Consider the following 19916-nt stretch of genomic DNA (forward strand, 5'->3'; position numbering starts at 1 on the left):
CCCATCAGGCTCCACCGTCCCTGGGATTCTCAGGCAAGAACACTGGAGTGGGTTGCCATTCTGTCCTTTATAATGTCATTTCAGACTGAGTAAAATCATGTAAACTTTGTGGACAAGGTGACATGTATGGCAGAGCTGTGTAGGATGGATGAGTTTTGTGTCTTCAGAACTGGTGGGAAGGTCATTACAGATGTAGACAAGACCAGAGCTCCAAATCTGAAGGATGGAAAGTGTGCATCATATATGAAAAGCATAGTTTACTTTGATTAGAGTGAAGGGTAGATTAAGAGACATAGTAGGGAAAGGGATGACTAAGAAGTTTTTGGGAGACAGATAATGGAGACTAAAGAGTTTACAAACATGCATAAGGAGATACTGAGGCTTCTGAGCAGAAGGGTAAAGTGCTTTAGAGTTGTGCTTCAGGAAAACTGATCCGGCAATAGAATGTAAGCTGAAATGGAGGTGGCAGACGTGCAGAGTTTAGTTAGGAGGTAACCATATAGTTTAGAATAAAAGTAATGAGGTTGTATCAGTGAAGATAGAGTTGACATATTGTAAAAGGAGAATTAGAACTTAGAAATGGACTAGAATTTGAATGGATTTGGAACACTGGGAAGGAGATTCCAAAGTTTTAAATTTGGATGACTTGAGAAGCATTAATACATGAAGAAAAGATGAAGAAAAGAGAGATGGGGAAGAGAAAAATTAATTTAGTTGAGGACATATTGAGTTAGGATTGCTGGTAACATATCCTTGAGATGTCTGGCATGCGATTGGTTTATCACATTTATCATGAAGCTCTGTAAAAATCAGGAAAAAAGACTAACATAGAGACCAGAGCTGAAAGTACAAAACTGTTCGGACACATGTACAGGTAATGAAAGAAGATCCAGAGAAGAAAGAATAAATTCCCAGAAAGCAAGAAAAAAAAATCAGAAGAATACAATATCATAGAAAGCAATAATATAAAGTTTTAATTAAAAAAAAGAGAGAGACTTAGCCAGCAATGTTGAATGCTATAATGAGTTCCAGGAGAAATATATGAAAATGATCATTGGATCAGGCATGGCAAATTATTAATTTTAAGAAAGCTATTTTTGAAGAAGCTAAGCCTGTTAAAGGGTTAATTAGTAAGCTAGGGAGGGGTACAGAGAAAAGAGCCTTTGACTGGGAACCAGAGAACCTCAGTGTCAGCTTGGCTCTGCTGTTAAGTGGCCATATGACCTTTTGACCCTTCTTAAACTATTTCCTGGAGAAGGCAATGGCACCCCACTCCAGTACTCTTGCCTGGAAAATCCCATGGACAGAGGAGCCTGGTAGGCTGCAGTCCATGGGGTCGAAAAGAGTCGGACAGGACTGAGCGATTTCACTTTCACTTTTCACTTTCCTGCATTGGAGAAGGAAATGGCAACCCACTCCAGTGTTCTTGCCTGGAGAATCCCAGGGACGGGGGAGCCTGGTGGGCTGCCGTCTATGGGGTCTCACAGAGTCGGACACGACTGAAGCAACTTAGCAGCAGTAGCAGCAAACTACTTCCTAAACTTCAAAATTCTATAAAAATCTGTCAACTCTCACTTTCAGAGGTTGAAGCAAGCTACTCATGTACCTAGACCACACAGTGACACTGAGCTACAAATATTTATTAGATACATGTCAATTTCACTAGCTGTAGTCTGTGTAAAACTGAGGCCCTTTCTGTTTTCTAATATAGAAAAACTGAGACTATGTTCTCAGAGTATTTCCTCCAAGAAAACCAAGATGATGAGGTTTCCTCCTCCAGTTCCTCCCATCCCCTGTCATCCTTAACTTTTAAAAACTGAGCTAAGACATTATCCTCAGTTTATCCAGTGTCTTGTTCTAATGCTTAAAGTCAGAGAATGCCACCAAAAGCCTCTTTTTTGTTTGTTGAAATCAGTTGGGTCATATTAATAATCAATCCCCTTAAATCATGGCTTTCCAGTCACATGTGATCATACACTAATACAGGAACACTTCCTGAAACTCAGTGTCTCATATCACATGCTCCCAAAATTAAACCAGAAATATGTTATCTGAGAAGAACCCAGATGCATTGAAGAAAGAACATTTGCTTTATTTGGTGGCCCTGTTTCTACTGGGATCCCTTAGCAGTACAAATGCAGAGTCACTGCAAATCTTTTATTAAGGTCCAGGCACATTTATTTTTGTTGTTGTTCAGTCATTAAGTTGTGTCCGACTCTTTGTGACCCCATTGACTGCAGCATGTCCAGCTCCTCTGTCCTCCACTATCTCCTGGAATTTGCTCTAATTCATGTCCATTGAGTTGGTGATGCTATCTAACCATCTCATATTCTACCTCCCCCTTCTCCTCCTGCCCTCATTTTCCCCCAGCATTAGGATCTTTTCCAATGAGTGGACTCTTTGCATCAGGTGGTACATATATTAAGTTAATGTTGATGTAAAATAGTTCATTTTGACTGAATCCTCTGATTAAAGTTAATAAATACAATGGCTTATCTTAAATAAACACACACAAATTAGGAAAACATTCTCTTGCTGAGATATCAGTAAGTTTTTCTGAAATTTTCATCTTGCCTTTCCTCCAAAGATGCTGGTGTTTTCTTTCCCAAGAATCCTTTCTTACTTGGTGTCATAGAAAATAAAGGACATTTTTAAAAGCTTTTTTTAAATGCATATAATTCATCTTTGAATTCAGTGGTGAAAGAGGGAAGAAAAGGATAATCAGGATCTATTTTGCACCTGTTCTATGCCAAACATGTTCACATACATTACCTTAAGCCTGACAATACTTTGTAGTAAATTAAGCTTTGATGTTCAAGTTGAGAAAACTGAGGCTCACAGGGGTTAAGCTATCCTCTCAAGGTCAAATGGAAAGTTATTAAAACTAGAATTGAAGCAACTGCTGTCTGACTCTGAAGCTTAAGCACTTTCTACTTGACCATGCAGTTCATTCTAATAAAAAATCCACTCTTGAGAGGGTCTTAGCATTTTAAGCATAACAGATTATTATTTAGAATTTTTTAAAAGATTACTAGTTAGGATTCTCTGGAACCTCCAAATTCTGTTGTATGTGCACTGAATCCTACATTAAAAAAAAAAAAACAAAAACAGAAACAGCCACCACCAACCACACACTCTTAGTTCTCCCTCTTAATTGAAATTCAGAACCGAGGACAGTTCCTGAGTCATGTTTGCAGGAAGTTGTCCTTGGATTCTGTGAGTGAGCTCACATCCCCATTCTTGACTTCCCAAGTGGCACTGAGAAAGAGAGGAGGAAATGTAAAAAAGTATAAGATGGGATCCTCTGACACCATGGTGGAAATTAGCACATTTCCCAGAAGACCAAGATAAAAATGCATGTGAGAAGAACCAGAGAACCAAACAGATGGGGCAATAAAATGGAGGCGGAATAAGCTCATCAGGATTCCCAGCACACGGTTTATCTCCATAGTGGGCTCTCAGCTAACCTGGGAGCCAGGAGACATAGTGAATGAGTGGGTGGTTACTATGCTGCAGCATGTTACACTAAGAGATTAGGTGGAGCTGATTCACAGCTGCAGATCTGCACGACTTTTCAAGTGAAGGAGATTCTGTGGGCCCTGATCTCTGCCACACACGTAACCACCCTCATAGGTGGCATGAGTCAGATATTCAGGGTCCTTCAGGTAGACGAGGTTACTGTACTGTGAGTAAATCGAGGATGAAGCTCCATGTTGTCAAGAGCAGATTTCAACCCCAGCTATGGCCTCTCCTTGTGTGAAGGCTTACCTGCTGTATCACAAATGCTCTGCTTTCCCAGAGTCACCCTTGGTTACAGGTGGTTCACAACACAAAAGGAAAGAACAAGGTTCTGGAATGTTTATCATACCGAACAGTGATTCTTTCTCAAATTACCAGTCCTCGAGCATCGTCAGAAGGGCCTTTGGAGAGTCTGCTCTAATCCCTTCTTCTCATACACAAGGAAACTGATGTCCAGAGAGGAGAAATGGCTTGTCCCAAACCACTTAGCTAGTGACAGAGTTGGTATGAGGGCTCATTCCTGAGCCAGCAGACTTTCCACTGCGCCAGGAAAACAAAACAAAGCCCCAAAGAGCATAGACCCTGTTCAGTAAGCCCTCTCATTATACTGCCTCTGAAGGGTATAACATCTCAAATGCCTGGGTCGTTCCATCTGGGCCTTAGCAGTTTCACTGTAACTTCTCATATTGAAAATCTTCGGAGAAACTTGAGTAAATACTTAGGGATATATGCTTTGTTATTTCTGAGTCTTCTTGTCCACTGTTTTCTTCATTCAGGAGGAAATTAGAATTCTGGAAATACAGTCGATTTTATTTAATTATTAAAGGAACAAGCCTCTATTTCAAGTTGCAAATATGACTCTATCAGTCTATGCCAAGAAAGGCTATATGGAAAAATACAAGCATACTACCCTAATTGTCACATCCAATTAAGATCCACCAAGGACTGTGAGTTAAAAAAACATCAAACCTGTGAGTGAAAATTTGAAAAGTCAAAGCCTTATCTGAATAATTCTGAACATGTCTGGATTTGGTGCATTGTGGAATCATTTAAAATGTAACATTTTAAGTGCATTGCAACTTTGTTACCTTCATTTTGCAATCTGTGTATAGGAGGGCTCATTTGAACTTGGGGAGTTTTTTAAGGAGCTGAAGTAAAAAGGATGTAGGAGGAATGAATCTATTCAAGGTCATACTTAAAATTTGAAAGGGATACTTTCAGGTGTTGCTGATCAAGAGACATTAGCCCATCATCCACCCCCAACCCCTACATTTTCTACTAATGAATATTCTTACCTGAGCCATCATTACTTCCACTGTCCTCTGCCTCTGGTGGTATGTAGACCAGATTTCCTGTCTCTAATGTTTATCCACGAAGAGATTTTCATGTATAGAACTTTTCTGGTAATTTAGCAACATTATCCTTGAAAATCCCACAACTATTTACATAACAGAAGTTATTGTTTGAAGTGCAAAGCAGGTCAAAAATTCGGTTTCTGGAGATTAATCACTGCAGTCTATTTTACATTATCATAATAATTTCATTTATTTTGATATAGTTTGTTTTCAGAATCAACCTCAGCTTCTGTGCAGAAATGACAAATCCATTTGTTTCGGGTATAATGGATAATATTATTAATGACCTTGCCACAGGATTTCTTAAAAACAGAGAAAAAAAGTAAAAGATTTCCATTTTCAATGTGCAGTAAACCAGCTCTGTCTGTTGCTTTGCATCAAAATCTCTGTGAACTTGTTTGCAAACAACAGCCCAGATTCTGAAACCAATCTGCTCCTGCTTTGGGGGGTTTCTCTCTGCCTCTGTTCCCTCCAAGAGTCTGAGGACAGCGTCTCTAACGGGGACACTGGACACGGTGGGCACCCTCTTCCCGAGGGTGGGGCGCTGTTTCACCATGTTGGCACCATGGCGACGACTGCGGGTCGGATCAAGGCCCATGTGGCCCAAGCCTTGCTGCGGAGATCACCACCCGGCGGGCTGGCGCCGGGACCCGCGCCAGACAGCCCTGCGAGTGGCCTCGCGACTCCGCGCCCCAAGCTGGACGGAACGTGGCGCGAGGGTGCGCGGGCGACCCCTCCTCGCCGTCGGCATCTGCCGCCTGTTTCTGGTAGCCGCAGACCTGAGAATTCTTTCCGAGACGGGACTGCGGACGCGACCTGTCGTGCCTCTTTCCCGCCTTTGGGGTGAGGTGGCCGCGGCCCTGCCCCAGGTGGCCCACGCCGGCCGCGGGCGGGCGGGCGGCGACGGCAGCCCAAGGTTCGAGTCCCGCCCGGGGCGCCTCCTCTTTTGTGAAACGGGGGTCGTCCCCGCCCGGGAGCTGAGGCGAACGCAGAGCGAGGCCTGGCGCCCTCAGAGCCGCCTCAGGGGCCGCAGGGGCACCAGGGGGCTCTTGGCTTCTCCACAGCCCACGACGCGGACGTCCGAGGGGGGTTCCGAGGGGGCGCCTGGACTCGTCGGCCGAGGCCCCTGAAGGCACCCAGGACCTTTTTTTTTTTTTTTTTTTTAACCTCAGCCGTGCCCTCCTGAGGGCCGCGGGCCCCAAGCTAGCGCCCCCGGCTCCGGCCCACGCGCCCGCCCGCTGGTACGCAGCTCGGCGAGTAGGCGCCCCCGCCCCGCCCCTGCGTGACGCGCGCCAGGCTGGGCCAATCAGAGCTCGCGGCGCCGCGCCCCACGCGCCGGGGCCCCCGCCCTTCCAGCTTAAGAAAGGGCGCGCGGGCCGGGCCGGGTCAGAGCGTAGAGCCGGACGGAGCGCGCGGCTTACGCGACGGCTGGCGGCTTCAGCGGGCTCCCGCGCTCACGTTGCCCTCGAGCGGCGAGCCCGGCCGCAGCCCACCGCGCAGGCGCCCCCCGCCGCGCGCCCCGACGGCGCCGGCTAGCCGGCCTGCCCGCGGACGGTGGAGTGAGCGCAGCGGCAACGGCGGGATGCTGGCGCTACTGGCCGCCGGCGTGGTGCTCGCCGTGGCCGCCGGAGCCCAGGACGGCCCGGCGCCCAGCAACCGTTTCGTGTGCACGGCGTTGCCCCCGGAGGCGGCGCGCGCCGGCTGCCCGCTGCCCGCGATGCCCATGCAGGGGGGCGCGCTGAGCCCCGAGGAGGAGCTGCGGGCCGCGGTGCTGCAGCTGCGTGAGACCGTCGTACAGCAGAAAGAGACGCTGGGCTCGCAGCGCGAGGCCATCCGCGAGCTCACGGCCAAGCTGGCGCGCTGCGAGGGGCTGGCAGGGGGCAAGGCGCCGGGCCGGGCAGCCTCGGGCAAGGACACCATGGGCGATCTGCCGCGGGACCCCGGCCACGTCGTGGAGCAGCTCAGCCGCTCTCTGCAGACCCTCAAAGACCGCCTGGAGAGCCTGGAGGTAGCAGGGCGCGGGGTCCCTGGGGGGACGACCCCGAGGAGCGGGGCAGAGGAGAGGCGCGTGGTCTTGCCCTCTGGGCTGCGCGGGACACCGCCGCCCGGGCGCGCTCGGACGCCAGGCGAGCTGGGTTTGGGGTCAGGGACGCTCTCGGTCTGGCTCCGAAACTTAACTTGCGTGGCTCGCATCCCTCCTCCCCATCCCTTTGCTGGAAGGAAAAGGTTAAATTCCCGCCCACCCCACCCAGCCGTGCCAGGCCTGCCAGCTATGGGGCCATTCACTCCCCGAGGTCCAGCCTGGCGAATGGGGACGGCCCCCCCCTCTCTCTTTATAAATCTCCCCGTCTCCCCGAGCCGGACGCGCTCCTGGACCTTGTCTCAGGGGACAGGCAGCTTCCGCGGGAGGTCAGCAGCCCCGGGCGTCCGGTGTTACCTTTTATAAATCAAATTCGGCTGGACCAGAGCAGGCGGAGGCCCCGGGGTCTCGGCGGAAGGCGAACGTGGGCGGGTCACGGTTCACACCAGGCGCACCTCTAAGCTGGTTAACTTCAAAGACGCTGTCCCCCAATTGCGCGCGCGGATCCTAGGGTGCTCCTCCCGATTGCTCTGGGGGAAGAGACTTTCTTCCCTTTTCGGAAGGTGTCTGCAGTTTGGAACTTTGAGAGAAATCTTCATTTAATTTCCATCTTTACTCTCCGCCCCGTTTAAGAAATGTGGATGTTTCTGTTACACACGTTCACAAAAATACTTCTTAGCAAAACTAGATTCCAATTACAGGTGGTAATTATTGCAAAATTATTTGAGAGTTTCCTCTGGCATGATGGCTAAATACAGTATTTGCAGCATCTGTATATCCCTCGATTCATTATGATTAATAAGAGCTAACGTTTCTGGAACACTAAATATGCGCCAGGCATATTATCTAATTTTAACCCGTGCAACAACCCCCCCAGGCAGATCCTATAATCTGTTTTACAATTTGGAACACTTAGAGGGAGGGGTAGACAGCTTGCCAAGGACTGGTGGCTAGACAGCAGCCGGCATCCTCCAGAGCCAGCAGAATGGTAGAGGAATAAAAGAAATAGGAGGTGAGGATTTAAAAGCAGCATTAAAAGCGAAGGTTCCTGGAATTCAGACTAGCCCTGTTTTAAAGTTCTCATTTTCCAGTAACATCTCTGCAAGCATAGTCATGCACTTTTGGGCCCTACCGGAACTTGGAGGTTGCGGGGGTTGGGGAGGGGGGTGCTAGGTGAAAGCTCGTCTTCTTTGAGGACCATTTGATTACCTCTTTAAAAAAAAAAAAAAAAAATCCTAGCTGTATTTTGGTCCTTACTTGAGAATGATAGATGTTGGTAAAATTTTTGACTTTTTAGTGAGAGGAGGAACACAGCTTCCTGAGAAGGGAAATGAGATTACTAAATTTAAAATATTGCAGCAGAGTAATTGCTGTTTGACTTTAAATCCTTTCCGTACCCCCCACCCCCCCACAAATGAGTGAAATGCTCCCGTTCCCGCCATTGACACGATTTAATATTCCTATTTGGGAAGCTTCTCCCTATGTGGTGGGGGCCATTAGAGCTCCATTTCACAGTTCCTTTTTAAACTGGCCCTAATACTTCTCCCGCCTGTGCCCCCCACCCCCTTCCCTCCTCCACCGAAAGCACCAGCTCCGAGCGAACGTGTCCAACGCGGTGCTGCCCGGCGACTTTCGGGAGGTGCTCCAGCGGCGGCTGGGGGAGCTGGAGAGACAGCTGCTGCGCAAGGTGGCCGAGCTGGAGGACGAGAAGTCCCTGCTCCACAACGAGACCTCGGCTCACCGCCAGAAGACGGAGAGCGCCCTGAAGGCGCTGCTGCAGAGGGTGACCGAGCTGGAGCGAGGTGAGCGCCGGGCTGGTGTCTCTGCCGCCCCCTTGCGGCCGTCCATCAGCCGCCTCTCCACCCCCCCTCCACCACCCCCACCCCCCGCCCCGCCCCCAGTCCATCGTCTTGGTACTTGGCTGCCGTGTAAGGGGGTGAAGCGGAGCTCAGAGCAAGGGAGGGCAGGCCCGGAGGAGCCCGTGGCACTGCCATCATGCCCCCTGACAGACGCGGCCACTTGGGCCCCTGAGGGAGTGGTCACTGCTAGACCCCTGCCTGGTGACTCTTGGCGGGGAGCTCTGCTCCTGAGTTTGCCCGGTTTTGAGACTGCTCTCCCGTCCTCACCTCTGATCCTCCAATGCTGGGGGCAGAAAACCACCGGACTCCTTACCGTCCCAGCCGCAGCCCGCCTCCCCCTCCTGCCTCTCACCTCTCAGGCCAGGTGTTGCTGTTTCAACCTGAGTCATCTCGTGGTGCACAGAGTGTGCCCTGTCAGAGACTCGGTGGAGATAGAAGGGGCACTGCTAGCGGCTGGGAGGGTCCTGGTTTTCATTACTTGTGCTCAGACCCGTTGTCAGCAGTGATTGTGGCCCTGCCTGCCTGGTGGTTCCTGGCTGTTTGAGCAAACAATTGGGGTGACTGATAACAGCCATCTCTGGAATTAACCCTGTCCCCAGCCCCACTGGCATTGTCCATGAAAAAGCAAGACACTCAAGATCCGCTCGTCCAGTCTGATTTCTGACCTCCTGCCACACAGGCATTTCAGTCCCTTAACTAGACCCTGCAGCGGACTCTGAGTCTCTTTCTCTTCTCTGCTCAGATTCTCGTGGGTGAGTTTCTCCCACAGGAAAAGGAAGGGAAGGGATCAAGGGCCCTAGATCATTCAGACTGTGCTGGGTGTGAAGTTTTAGGTTTGCTGGTTGTGGGTATAGGATTATAACCTTTCAAATGCACTAACCGGATAAGGGCAGCTTCTGATGACTCAGTTGTATGATTTGGCAGGTGAATGTCCAGTGGCAGAATGTCCGCATACTCTTCCAGCCACGTCGGCTCAGCTGGGCCAGATGGAGGCATCCAAGGAGAGAGTGTTTCTGTTTCATTTGATTTAGTCGTTTTTTCAGCAGCACCCCCAAAGTCAAAGGGTTCCTTCATCCCTCTCCTGCTCTCCTCTTCCAGGAAAGCCTATTCTTCCTTCCTTACCATTATTATTGCACTTGGATTCTTGAGTTAAAAAAAGTCCTCTCTGCCTCACCTCCCTTGCTGGGTGACCTCAGGAAGCTCCTTAGGTCTCAAAGGCCTTCCCCAAAGGGAGAGCAGCTGGAACTTACCTCTCTGTCACTGGGCAGGAGGAGAGGAAGGCACCGTTGGGGCCAGGGATGGGTGGCTCACCTTCCCTTGCCCAGCTTCGCCCTCGTGGGACCTGCAGGCCGAGGGAGCAGGCACACTGCAGTTACTCAGTACCTTGACGGGAGGGGATGGCTGCAGAGTGAGGGGAGGGCTTTGCCAGAGACCTTGGTGGCGGTGTACCTTGCTTGGCCTGGTGGCTGAGTTGCTACAAGGAAGTGGGTTAACGGAAGCAGGTTAGTAGAAGTCTACTGAGTCGAGTGTGGGAGACAGGACTCTTGTTATACCCATTTCATAGATGAGAAAGAGTGCTCCGAAGTTCTCAGCCAGACCTGTCATCTGTCTCAGGGAGAGGGGGTCGAGGTGGGGCCCAGGCTACCGGCTAATGGACGGCAACAGGCACATAACGCCGCCCCTCCCCATCTTGTTCTGTGACTCCAGGGTGGTTCTGAGTTTCACATGGGTTCCTCCAAATTCCTTCATCGTGGCTTTGGCCACCCAGGGGCTGCCCCTTTGTGACTCTCCCTCCCGACCTTGGTGTGTCTGTTCGCAGCCAGAAAGCCACAGTGAGGCCTCACCTCAGCCAGTCTGATTCCTGCACCCATGCTCATGGGTGCTGCGGAGCCTGCGGAGCTTGCCTGGCACAGAGGGGAGGTCCGTGTCCAAACTAGAGCTGGACTCCACAAGGACAGGGCCATTCTTACAGAGCCTGCAGACCCTGGCAGTGAGCAGTGGCTCAGGGTCCGCTGCCTCTCGACCCCTGGATGAGAGCTCTAGAATCCTGTGTGCTCCACCCAGCCCTGGGGTGAGTCTTTGAGGAAGGTGATCATTTGTCTTCTGAGCAGTTCTCTGTGTCTGTCATGTATGTGACAGGTGTGAGCAGAGACGGAAGCTGCCAGCCCCCAAATGTACCATGAGTAGAAAGCACACTGTGTTCCTTAGAAGCATCCTGCTGAGCCCAGGGGAGACAGACCTCAACCACACACGGAGGGGGACCCTGGGGGTTCTCTGGTCTTCCGTGCACCATTTCCTGCCTGTTAAGTGCCTGTTTTGTGCCAGATGCCAGGCTCTGAGCTCCACGTTCTGTGTCTCCTGTAATCCCCGCGACAACCCAGTGAGATGGGATTTGGTTAGATGAGGGACTGAGTCAGAACCGAGTGACACCCGCTTTCACGTGGCCAGCAGACTGCAGAGCTGGGGTGGTGGTAGGCGGCGACCCCCAAGGACCAGAGTCACGGAGACTGCAGCCTACAGTGGCATGTGGGCCTCAGCCCTGCTGGGCGGGAGGCTCCTCCCAGCCCAATACTGAGCTTCCAACCCTGCGTGTGGATGCTCCTGCCGCCCAGGTCCCAAGGGTGCTCGCTTTCTTTACTGGGAGACCTGCTCATCTGTGGGGGCCTCAGGACTCCGGGTGCTCCAGCCAGGCAGAGCCCAGCTCAGAGCGGAAGTAAACGCTGGAACCCTTGTCTCTTAGCCCCAGGCTGCTCCCCATCCTTGGCTTGTCGGCCACCTGCAGTCTCTGATTTATCGGTCAGGCCCTTTAATTCCTTAATTGGTTTTAACTAAGTTTCCTCTGAACCTCCAAGCTGTTTTATATGAATAGAGGGCGCCGGCTTTCAGTGTATAGCTGCCCCTTGGCTCTCCCAGCGTTGATGGAACCAATCTGTTATCACTGGGCTAATGATATTACCGACCCCGAGTCTGATCAAATCAGCAAGCCTGCCCATCTGCAAGGAGAGAAGCCATTTCCCTGTATTAGATAATCACATCCCATGAAAACACAAGCATTTGCACATTAAGTATTTGCAGCTGCATGTCTTGGGAAGTACAACTTCCATTCCTGGCTCTGTCATTTGCGGGCTGTGTGACCTGGGGTAAGTTGGTACCCTTTTCTGAGCCTTGCTGCTGCCACTGTGAAATTTGCAAAATCAGGGATCCAGGACTTTCTGGGTCTCTCAGCTTTGCTTCAGCCTCACAGGGGGCCCATCTCAGCATAACCTCTGGCCTGGCCCTGCCCTCAGCTTCCCCAGGCAACAAGGTCTTCCCACCCGTCTCCCGGCACTCTGCAGCCTTGGGAGGTCAGGAGGGATCAGGCAAGACTGCATAGTCAGCAGATAGAAATAAATACTACATATGAAGCTTAGACTCTGATGTTTCTACATTGCCCGTTCCAGAGAGGTCAGAAGGTCCTCGGGTGGGGTGTGAACTGTGCACCAAAGAGCTTCTCTCACGTGTCTGTGTTCCTCACTGTGGCAGCAAATGAGTCTGGGGTGGGACTTCCCTGGCAGTCCAGCGGTTAAGACTTTGCTTTCCAGTGCAGGCAGTGCAGGTTCAATCCCTGGTTGGGGGAGCTAAAATCCCACATGACTCATGGCCAAAAAACCAAAACATAAAACACAGAAACATTGTTATAACAAACTCAATGAAGGCTTTAAAAATGTCCCACATCAAAAATCTTTTTTTAAAAAATGAGACTGGGGGCTCGTGGTGGAGAATGGTTCATCCATTCTGGCTCCTGTTCTCCAGAGCAGGGCGAGGAAGGAGCAGATTTCATCCATTAGTGACACAGGCAGTATGGTTCCAGGCCGGGAGAGCCTGCCTGTCTTTGATGAAATGAGGATCCTCTGGCCCCTCGTCAGCGCTTAATAAATACTTGTTGAAGGAGTGACGGGCATTTAGGTTCCTTCCCTGGCAGCATCTGGTCCCCAAAAAGAGAGAAGCTTTTGCTGTGATGGTGCACAGAGTCTGCAGTCCCCTGCAAATGCTGGGATCTGTGATAAGCACACAGTGGCTTGTCCTCTGTGTTTAGTTATGATATTGTTAATTTCAAGCTTCAACCAAAACTGTACCAAAAATGACTTAGACCTATTTAAGAGTTTCAGTTGTTCGCCAAAGGTTTCGGAAGCACCACATGCTTGGGGACAGCCCCAGGTAGGCCCCAAGGGATCAAGGCTCAGGGAGGGTGGGCTCACCTCAGTGGGTCAGGAATCTGCTTCCTGCTGGAAATGGGTCAGTAAACTTGGTTTTCTCTCGAGGAGGGACGGGCAGATCCTGAGCAAAGCAATTCACTCAGGGATTTAGTCCAAAAGCCACTTCTGAGTTCAGCTGTAATATCGAGTCACAGGTGCCTGACTCCTTTACCTCAGGCAGTGGCAATTCTTCTGGGGGAGAAGTGACATGGACTCGGTGGACAAGTGTTTATGGAGCGCCGGGGTCCCACCTCCAAGCCCAAGTCCAGCAGGCCCCCTCCCAGCCCTGCTGAAGGAGCCAGATTTCTAGGAAACAGCAGAGGCAACAGAACATCGCTGAGGAAGGGTTTTTTGGCTTAGTTTAACCAGAAGGTTAAATCCAGCGTGCCTCTTCCCCCTTCCTCGAGCTTCCAAGAGCAGGGATGTGCCTGTTTCCCACTTCAGCACCTTGGACAGCGGTCAGTCTATAGCAGGTGCCCTGTGCTTAGGGGACCCGCTTGCAGGGAGGGGGTCCAGGTCAACTGCTGCTCTGGGCTGTGCTGGTTTTGGGGAAAGAGACGGGGGCGCTCACACGCTGTCAACCCCTCCTCCCCATCCCGCTCGCCCCACCACCACCCCCAGGCAACAGTGCTTTCAAGTCGCCGGATGCGTTCAAAGTGTCCCTGCCCCTCCGCACGAACTACCTGTACGGCAAGATCAAGAAGACGCTGCCTGAGCTGTATGCCTTCACCATCTGCCTGTGGTTGCGGTCCAGTGCCTCGCCGGGCATCGGCACCCCGTTCTCTTATGCCGTGCCCGGGCAGGCCAATGAGATCGTGCTGATTGAGTGGGGCAACAACCCCATCGAGCTGCTCATCAATGACAAGGTGAGCTCACTGGGACGGCCGCCACCCTCCCCCCTATCCAGGCGGCCATCAAGGTTGGGATGCTGCAGGAAGTCTGACATCTGACCACAAGGCTATCCTTTCCCCAAAGGGGACGGTTTGGCCCTGACTCAGTCCCACTCTGGGCAGGTGACCGAGCAGGGGGCAGGGGGCCAGGCAGCTGTAGCTTGTGGGTATCCAAGCGGTGAGTCCCACCAAGAAGCCACGGAGGGTCAGAGTGAACTGGGCCTCCTCGGGACAGCCTGAGTTTTCAGGGGCCCTCAGGCCAGTCAGTCAGGGCGGTTCCCCAGGAATAGGGGAGGGTGTGTGTTTGTGTATGTGTGTGCGATTGTGTGATATTTCTCATTAGCATGTCTTTCGGGGGCGGGGGGAGCTTGAAATACATTTACATACAGTAGAATTTATACTTTTTAGTTCAACCAGTTTTGACAAATGCATAACTGTGTAACCACCACAATTAAAATATAAAACAGTTTCCCCTTTACCCAGATTTCCTCCTTTCCCTTTTTTAAATTGGAAGATAATTGCTTTACAATGTTGTGTTGATTTTTGTTCCCTTTTATAGTCACCTCCTGCTCCCACCCCAGCCTGAGGCAACCACCCATCCGTCTCCTGTCCCTCCAGTCCTGCCTTTTCCAGAGTAAATGTCCCTTTTTGATAGACTGGCTTATTTTGACATTCAGGAACATGGTCTCCTTAAGAGATCAGCTCTGGGCGTCTGTGGGACCCTCCTGCAGCCTCACTTAAATGTAAGGCGGGCTGCATGTCACCCAACATGCAGCCTCACATCCTCCTTCCTGGTGCTGAGTGGCGGATGGCTGCACAGCCCCAGAGGGCTCACCGGGCACTCGGCCCCCACCCTGCCTGTCTCTACTGAACTACTCTGGCTGGAGTTTGTTTAAGTGGGAAACGCTACAGAATCCACCTGAGGGGCTCCTTCCGGCAGTGACCACGTCCTTGAGCTGGGGATTAATTGTTCTAAATGACGCGCTTGGACAAAGCAGAGCCGAGAGCCTTGTTTTCCTCTTGGTTTCGATGTCGTGTAAATAGCCAATTCCTGGGAGGGAGCTCCGGGTTGCTAGGACACCAACAGTAACAACATGATGCTTGATGGCAGAGCTGGTCTGTAGAGGACTTACAGGACCTCGGGGAGATGGTGTGGGGCGGAAGGGCCCTGTGTGCACTCCTACCCTCCCCCCAACGCTCACACATAGTGGTGGGTGGCCTGCCCAGGGGGACACACACACGCGTAGATCCCCAAGTGTCACAATGGCTGTTGGGACCCTACCAGCAGAGTGTAGGTGCCTGGTCTGACTGTTTTTCAAAGAAGTTGCCCAGTAGAGCTCTGACTTCCCTTTGGGGTCTCCAGGAGGACACACACGTGTGTAGATCCCCAAGTGTCGTGATGGCTGTTGGGACATTACTAGCAGAGTGTAGATGCCTGGTCTGACTGTTTTCTAAAGAAGTTGCCCAGTAGAGCTCTGACTTCCTTTGGGGTCTCCAGCAAGGGGCGTTCAGAACGAGCATGAGAGCAGGGAGCTGTCCGTCTCATCTGCTTGGTCTGCACAGTATCCCAGACCCTCAGCCAAGCCAGGATCCAAGCGTGTCCAGTCGAGAGCAGGGTCCCCCTGGGGTCAGCAGCTTGTACCCAGCCTACCCCTTTCCCTTTAAGAGTCTGTGATGTATATGGTGTCTCTAGTCCAAGGGTCCCTGTGAGCTTGCAGGGTTGGGCATGTTACCCACAGAGCAGAGAGGGGGGAGATCAGAAGGGACCCCCACTTTCCGATGAGAGCAGCAGTGGGCTCATGGCCTCCAGTGCCCCCAGGTCCGACTCCTGGGGACCCTGAGGGGCCCTCATCTGCATGTTGCCACCCACAGGTCGCCCAGCTGCCCCTGTTTGTCAGTGACGGCAAGTGGCACCACATCTGTGTCACCTGGACGACACGGGACGGCATGTGGGAGGCCTTCCAGGACGGGGAGAAGCTGGGCACCGGGGAGAACCTGGCCCCGTGGCACCCCATCAAGCCAGGCGGTGTGCTCATCCTCGGGCAGGAGCAGGTGAGTGCAGCGGCTGGCCACACAGCACATGGCTGTCTCCCCGCCCGGGGCCCTGCCCAGCCTTCTGCCTGCCGGACCTGGCCTTGGTCACCGCGGCATGACAGCTGGGCTGGACACCTGGGGTCCCCTCTGGCCTAACTCCGGCTGTCCTGTGGCCTGAGGGGGTGAGGGCAGGGATGGGGACACGTCCTGCCCTTCCTAGCAGGGACCAGGTTGGTGTGGTGGGTTCTGTAGATTCTAGAGTGGAGTCTGTCCAACACAGGCAGGAGTGTCCCCGGAGCCCCAGGGACGCCGGGCCATCTCTGGCCCTTTGGCCTCTGCCTGCCGCTATATTGACTTGGGATGCTGGGCCCTGGCTGGTACTGGCATCTTCCAGGGGCTCCTGGCTCAGGGTCATGACCTTGATCCCCAGCACAGCCACCTGGGGAACCACATCTATGGTTGAGACGGGTCGGGGGCTCAGAGGCCGCCCTCAGAAAGCTCGCCCCTGGAGCGGAGGGCAGAGAAGAGTTCACGTCTCAGCCCGTGTTTGGGGTTTGCTGGTGGAAATCAAGGGAATAGACCCCGGTCCTCTGGGGGGCCTTGAGTTGGGGCTCTTGGCTCTCTCCGCACCCCCCCCCAGACACTTCCCTTCTACTTCTCCCCTGGGAGGGGCTGGGAGTCAAGCGACCCGGGTCCAGTTCCAGCTCAGGGGCCTTGGAGGATCTCTCTCATTAGTCTCCCCTCCGTAAAGTGGGGTGGTTTGAGCCACGCCCTCTCCTGGGCCTCATGAGACCCTTTGGAAGCAGCAGGACTCAGTGGTCAGGGGGTGCCATCTGAGTCAGGGGAGTCCGCCCCTGCCCCACGTCCCTTTCAAGCTGGCGCTCCCCCGCCAGGCCGGTCACATGCCTGGGAGACGGGACAGACATGTCCGCCCCGAGCCTGCCCCCACGCACTGTGTCCCCCTTCCCCAGGACACAGTCGGCGGCAGGTTCGATGCCACGCAGGCATTTGTAGGGGAGCTCAGCCAGTTCAACATCTGGGACCGCGTCCTCCGTGCACAGGAGATCATCAACATCGCCAACTGCTCCACGAACATGCCGGGCAACATCATCCCCTGGGTGGACAACAACGTGGACGTGTTCGGAGGAGCTTCCAAGTGGCCGGTGGAGACCTGCGAGGAGCGTCTCCTTGACTTGTAGCCACCCGCCCCTCTGTCCAGGAGGCAGGGGCCGGGCCGTTCTCCTCATGCCCCAAGTGGAACTGGGCACGAACCTCCTGCCACAGTGGGCGGGGGGCCCCCAAAGCCCCTCCCAGAGCATCTCTAAGCCTGAGGCTCTGTGGCAGCATCTGTCACCAGCTTATCTGTTCCGAACCACGATTTTGTTGGTTTGGGGCAGGGAGGAAGCCCTGAGCTGCAGGTGGACGGATTCCTGACTCCTGCCGTGGAGGGACTCCTGCTCAGAACCCCTGTGAACGCTAGCGCGCCCCAACCCTGCCCGCTGTCACGGATCCCTGGTGTCTCGTGTGCGCCGTCTGTCCGTCCCCTTCGAAGGCTGTGCATCGTCCTGCCGGAGCGGCCGTGTCCCTGGTGTGTCGCATACACCCTTGCTGTCAGCTGAGCACGCAGCGAAGCCCCGCCCTTCTCCCCCTCACCCGCCCAAAAAAGGGTCTTTCTCTTGGTGTTCTTTACGCTGTGACTCTTTCTGTCCCAGGAACTCCTGAGCTTGTAGAGGAAGGCAGGCTGTCCAGACACTGCCCTGCCTGATCTCCGAGGTGGAGGGCGCATCCACAGCTCCAGGGAGGGGGCTGTGAACAGGAACCCTGGACACAGAAGGGCCCGGGCCACTGTCCCCCCGCCCTCTGTCAGCTTGCCCTCTGACCTGCGCTTTGGCGGAATCCTGGCTGGCTTTGAAAGGTGTCTTTTTCCCACTGGTGCCAAAAGTGCAGCTTTTACAACCATGCCATGTGGTTTGGAAATTTATTTTTTTTACCACCCCCACTGCCCCAAACAGAAAAGAGCAGCCATTAAGCCGCCCCGGTTTTTTGACATCTCGCCCCACTGTGAGGCACGTGCTCATTTTAATTCAAGTGGATTCCTGTGAGCATCCGACTGTCTCCACTATTTCCCCCAGAACTACTTCTTCAGGAAACGGATGTCGTTGGCTGGTGCCTGCTCAGTGACTCCAGACTGCTTATAGTTTATTGGACAGAGGACATCATTTATTTTAAAAGATAGATGTGGTTCAGTGGGGAAATTTATACAGCTAAATATTATATATTTTATTCTTCATACATGTTCAAAGTGCAGATCTGTGAAAGTTCCATTTGTAGGACCAAGCTGACATGCCCATCCTAACACTGTATGCTACAAGAGCTCTTCTGATGATGGGATTTTGATTAAAATGCACTGGAAGACAGCCTCGGTGTCTGCTTTCTCCATGTCTGGGGCTGAGGGCAGGGAGCACTGGGGCTTCGCAACCTCTGGCGGAAGGCTGGCTTCTCTGGTCAGCCTGGGCTGAGCCCCAGAGGGCAGCCGCAGGGGAGCGGAGAACACCTGGGGGAGGGTGTGGTGCTGGACACCCTCGCCTCCCCAGCCCCAGCCAGCTCAGTCTGGGGGTGCATTGCAGGCTCCACCCAGTCTCTCTGTCCCCAGCCTGTCCCTGTCATCTCGACTGGGAATCCAGCTTCACTTGATGACCCTGCCCTAGATGGGACACCTGTTCAGCACCTACTCTGTGCATTGTTCTTGTTTAGTCGCTAAATCATGTCCAACTCTTTGCAACCTTGTGGACTGTAGCCCTCCAGGTTCCTCTGTCCATGGGATTTCCCAGGCAAGAATACCAGAGAGGGTTGCCATTTCCTTCTCTGGGTGATCTTCCTGACCCAGGGGTTGAACGCACGTCTCCAGCATTGGTAGATGGGTTCTTTACCACTGAGCCACCAAGGAAGTCTGCTCGGTGTATGCTCTGCCATAAAATCTCATTTAATCCTATTCACAACCCCCTGAAAGAGTTTACCCCAGTTGACAGGTGAATACATGGAACAATTAAAACATGACTTTGGGAACACACAACTGACCCAGGGCAGAGCTGGGACCCAAGCCAGCCTGTGACTCTGAAGTTCCCTCCACTCCCACCCCCGCCTTCTGGCCTTTGGCTCCGAGGGGACCCAGTGCCAACGTGCTGTGCCAGTGCCTCTGTCTGTGTCCACTGGCCCTGGCATATGTGTCAATGCTTTTCCTCATCTCCCCCAAGGTCAGGAATGCCCCCCTCATAAGCACTTTCTACTTTGTATCTTTATTCCATTTCAGCAGCTGCAGAGTATAACTCAGTTTGTCCCTTTCCCAAATGGAAACACCTGAATGTCTATTTTAAGGGCGCAGAGTCCAGTCTTGGAACCAAACGACACCATGGGCTGGGTGTACTCGATACTGAGGCCGCAGTGGAAGCCGTGACTTCTAAAACCAAGCTCATCCCTGGGTCGCTGAGGTCCCTGGAGTCCACTTTCAATGTTGTGTATTATGACCTGGCAGGAACTCAATCATTCGTGTTGGGTGGAACATGAAATTGGGCCAGATTCCCTGCTTGGGGGCCCGTGGAATCCAAAAGTGCTGAGATCAGGTGGAGAGTGGTTTATTTGGAAGCTCCTTCATGATGAAACCAGCAGCTACTCAGATCTCCCCCTGAACGGTGCTGAGGAGTTTTCTTATTTCTCACCCATGCTAAGCACTGGGCTCACCTTACCTGATTCCCTGACATGGCCTCTTCCAGGAGCAAACCTTTGCATCAGGGCTTTGAACCCCTGCTGAGTCAGATAATTTCCTTCCTGCAGTTGGAGAAGCTCTGAACCCAGAACATGGGACCAAAGTACTCCTTCCAGAACACTGAGCTCTGCCACAACCAAAGATCCCGCATGCTGCAACAAAGATCAAAGATCCCCTGCCA

The 19916-nt window shown here is 52.7% G+C and overlaps 1 protein-coding gene across 2 annotated transcripts; it reads left to right on the forward strand.

Moving 5' to 3' along the window:
* Positions 1 to 6239: 6239 nt before the first annotated feature.
* Positions 6240 to 18389, forward strand: NPTX2 (neuronal pentraxin 2). Of its 2 annotated transcripts, XM_086373944.1 has the most exons (5): positions 6240 to 6882; positions 8540 to 8756; positions 13670 to 13914; positions 15811 to 15990; positions 16944 to 18389. In XM_086373944.1, the coding sequence occupies exons 1-5, from the start codon at positions 6457 to 6459 to the stop codon at positions 17169 to 17171; spliced, it is 1296 nt and encodes a 431-aa protein (XP_086230070.1). In that variant the 5' UTR covers positions 6240 to 6456; the 3' UTR covers positions 17172 to 18389. The 2 variants fall into 2 exon arrangements, with proteins under 2 accessions (XP_086230070.1, XP_086230071.1); XM_086373945.1 differs by lacking the exons at positions 15811 to 15990; positions 16944 to 18389 and adding an exon at positions 14498 to 14646 and having other exon boundaries at positions 6269 to 6882.
* Positions 18390 to 19916: the final 1527 nt, after the last annotated feature.

The sequence above is a fragment of the Bos grunniens genome, chromosome 25 (assembly GCF_055505025.1).
Source record: "Bos grunniens cultivar Pamir isolate PY7600 chromosome 25, Bosgru_T2T1.0, whole genome shotgun sequence".
Classification (NCBI taxonomy): Eukaryota; Metazoa; Chordata; class Mammalia; order Artiodactyla; family Bovidae; genus Bos; species Bos grunniens.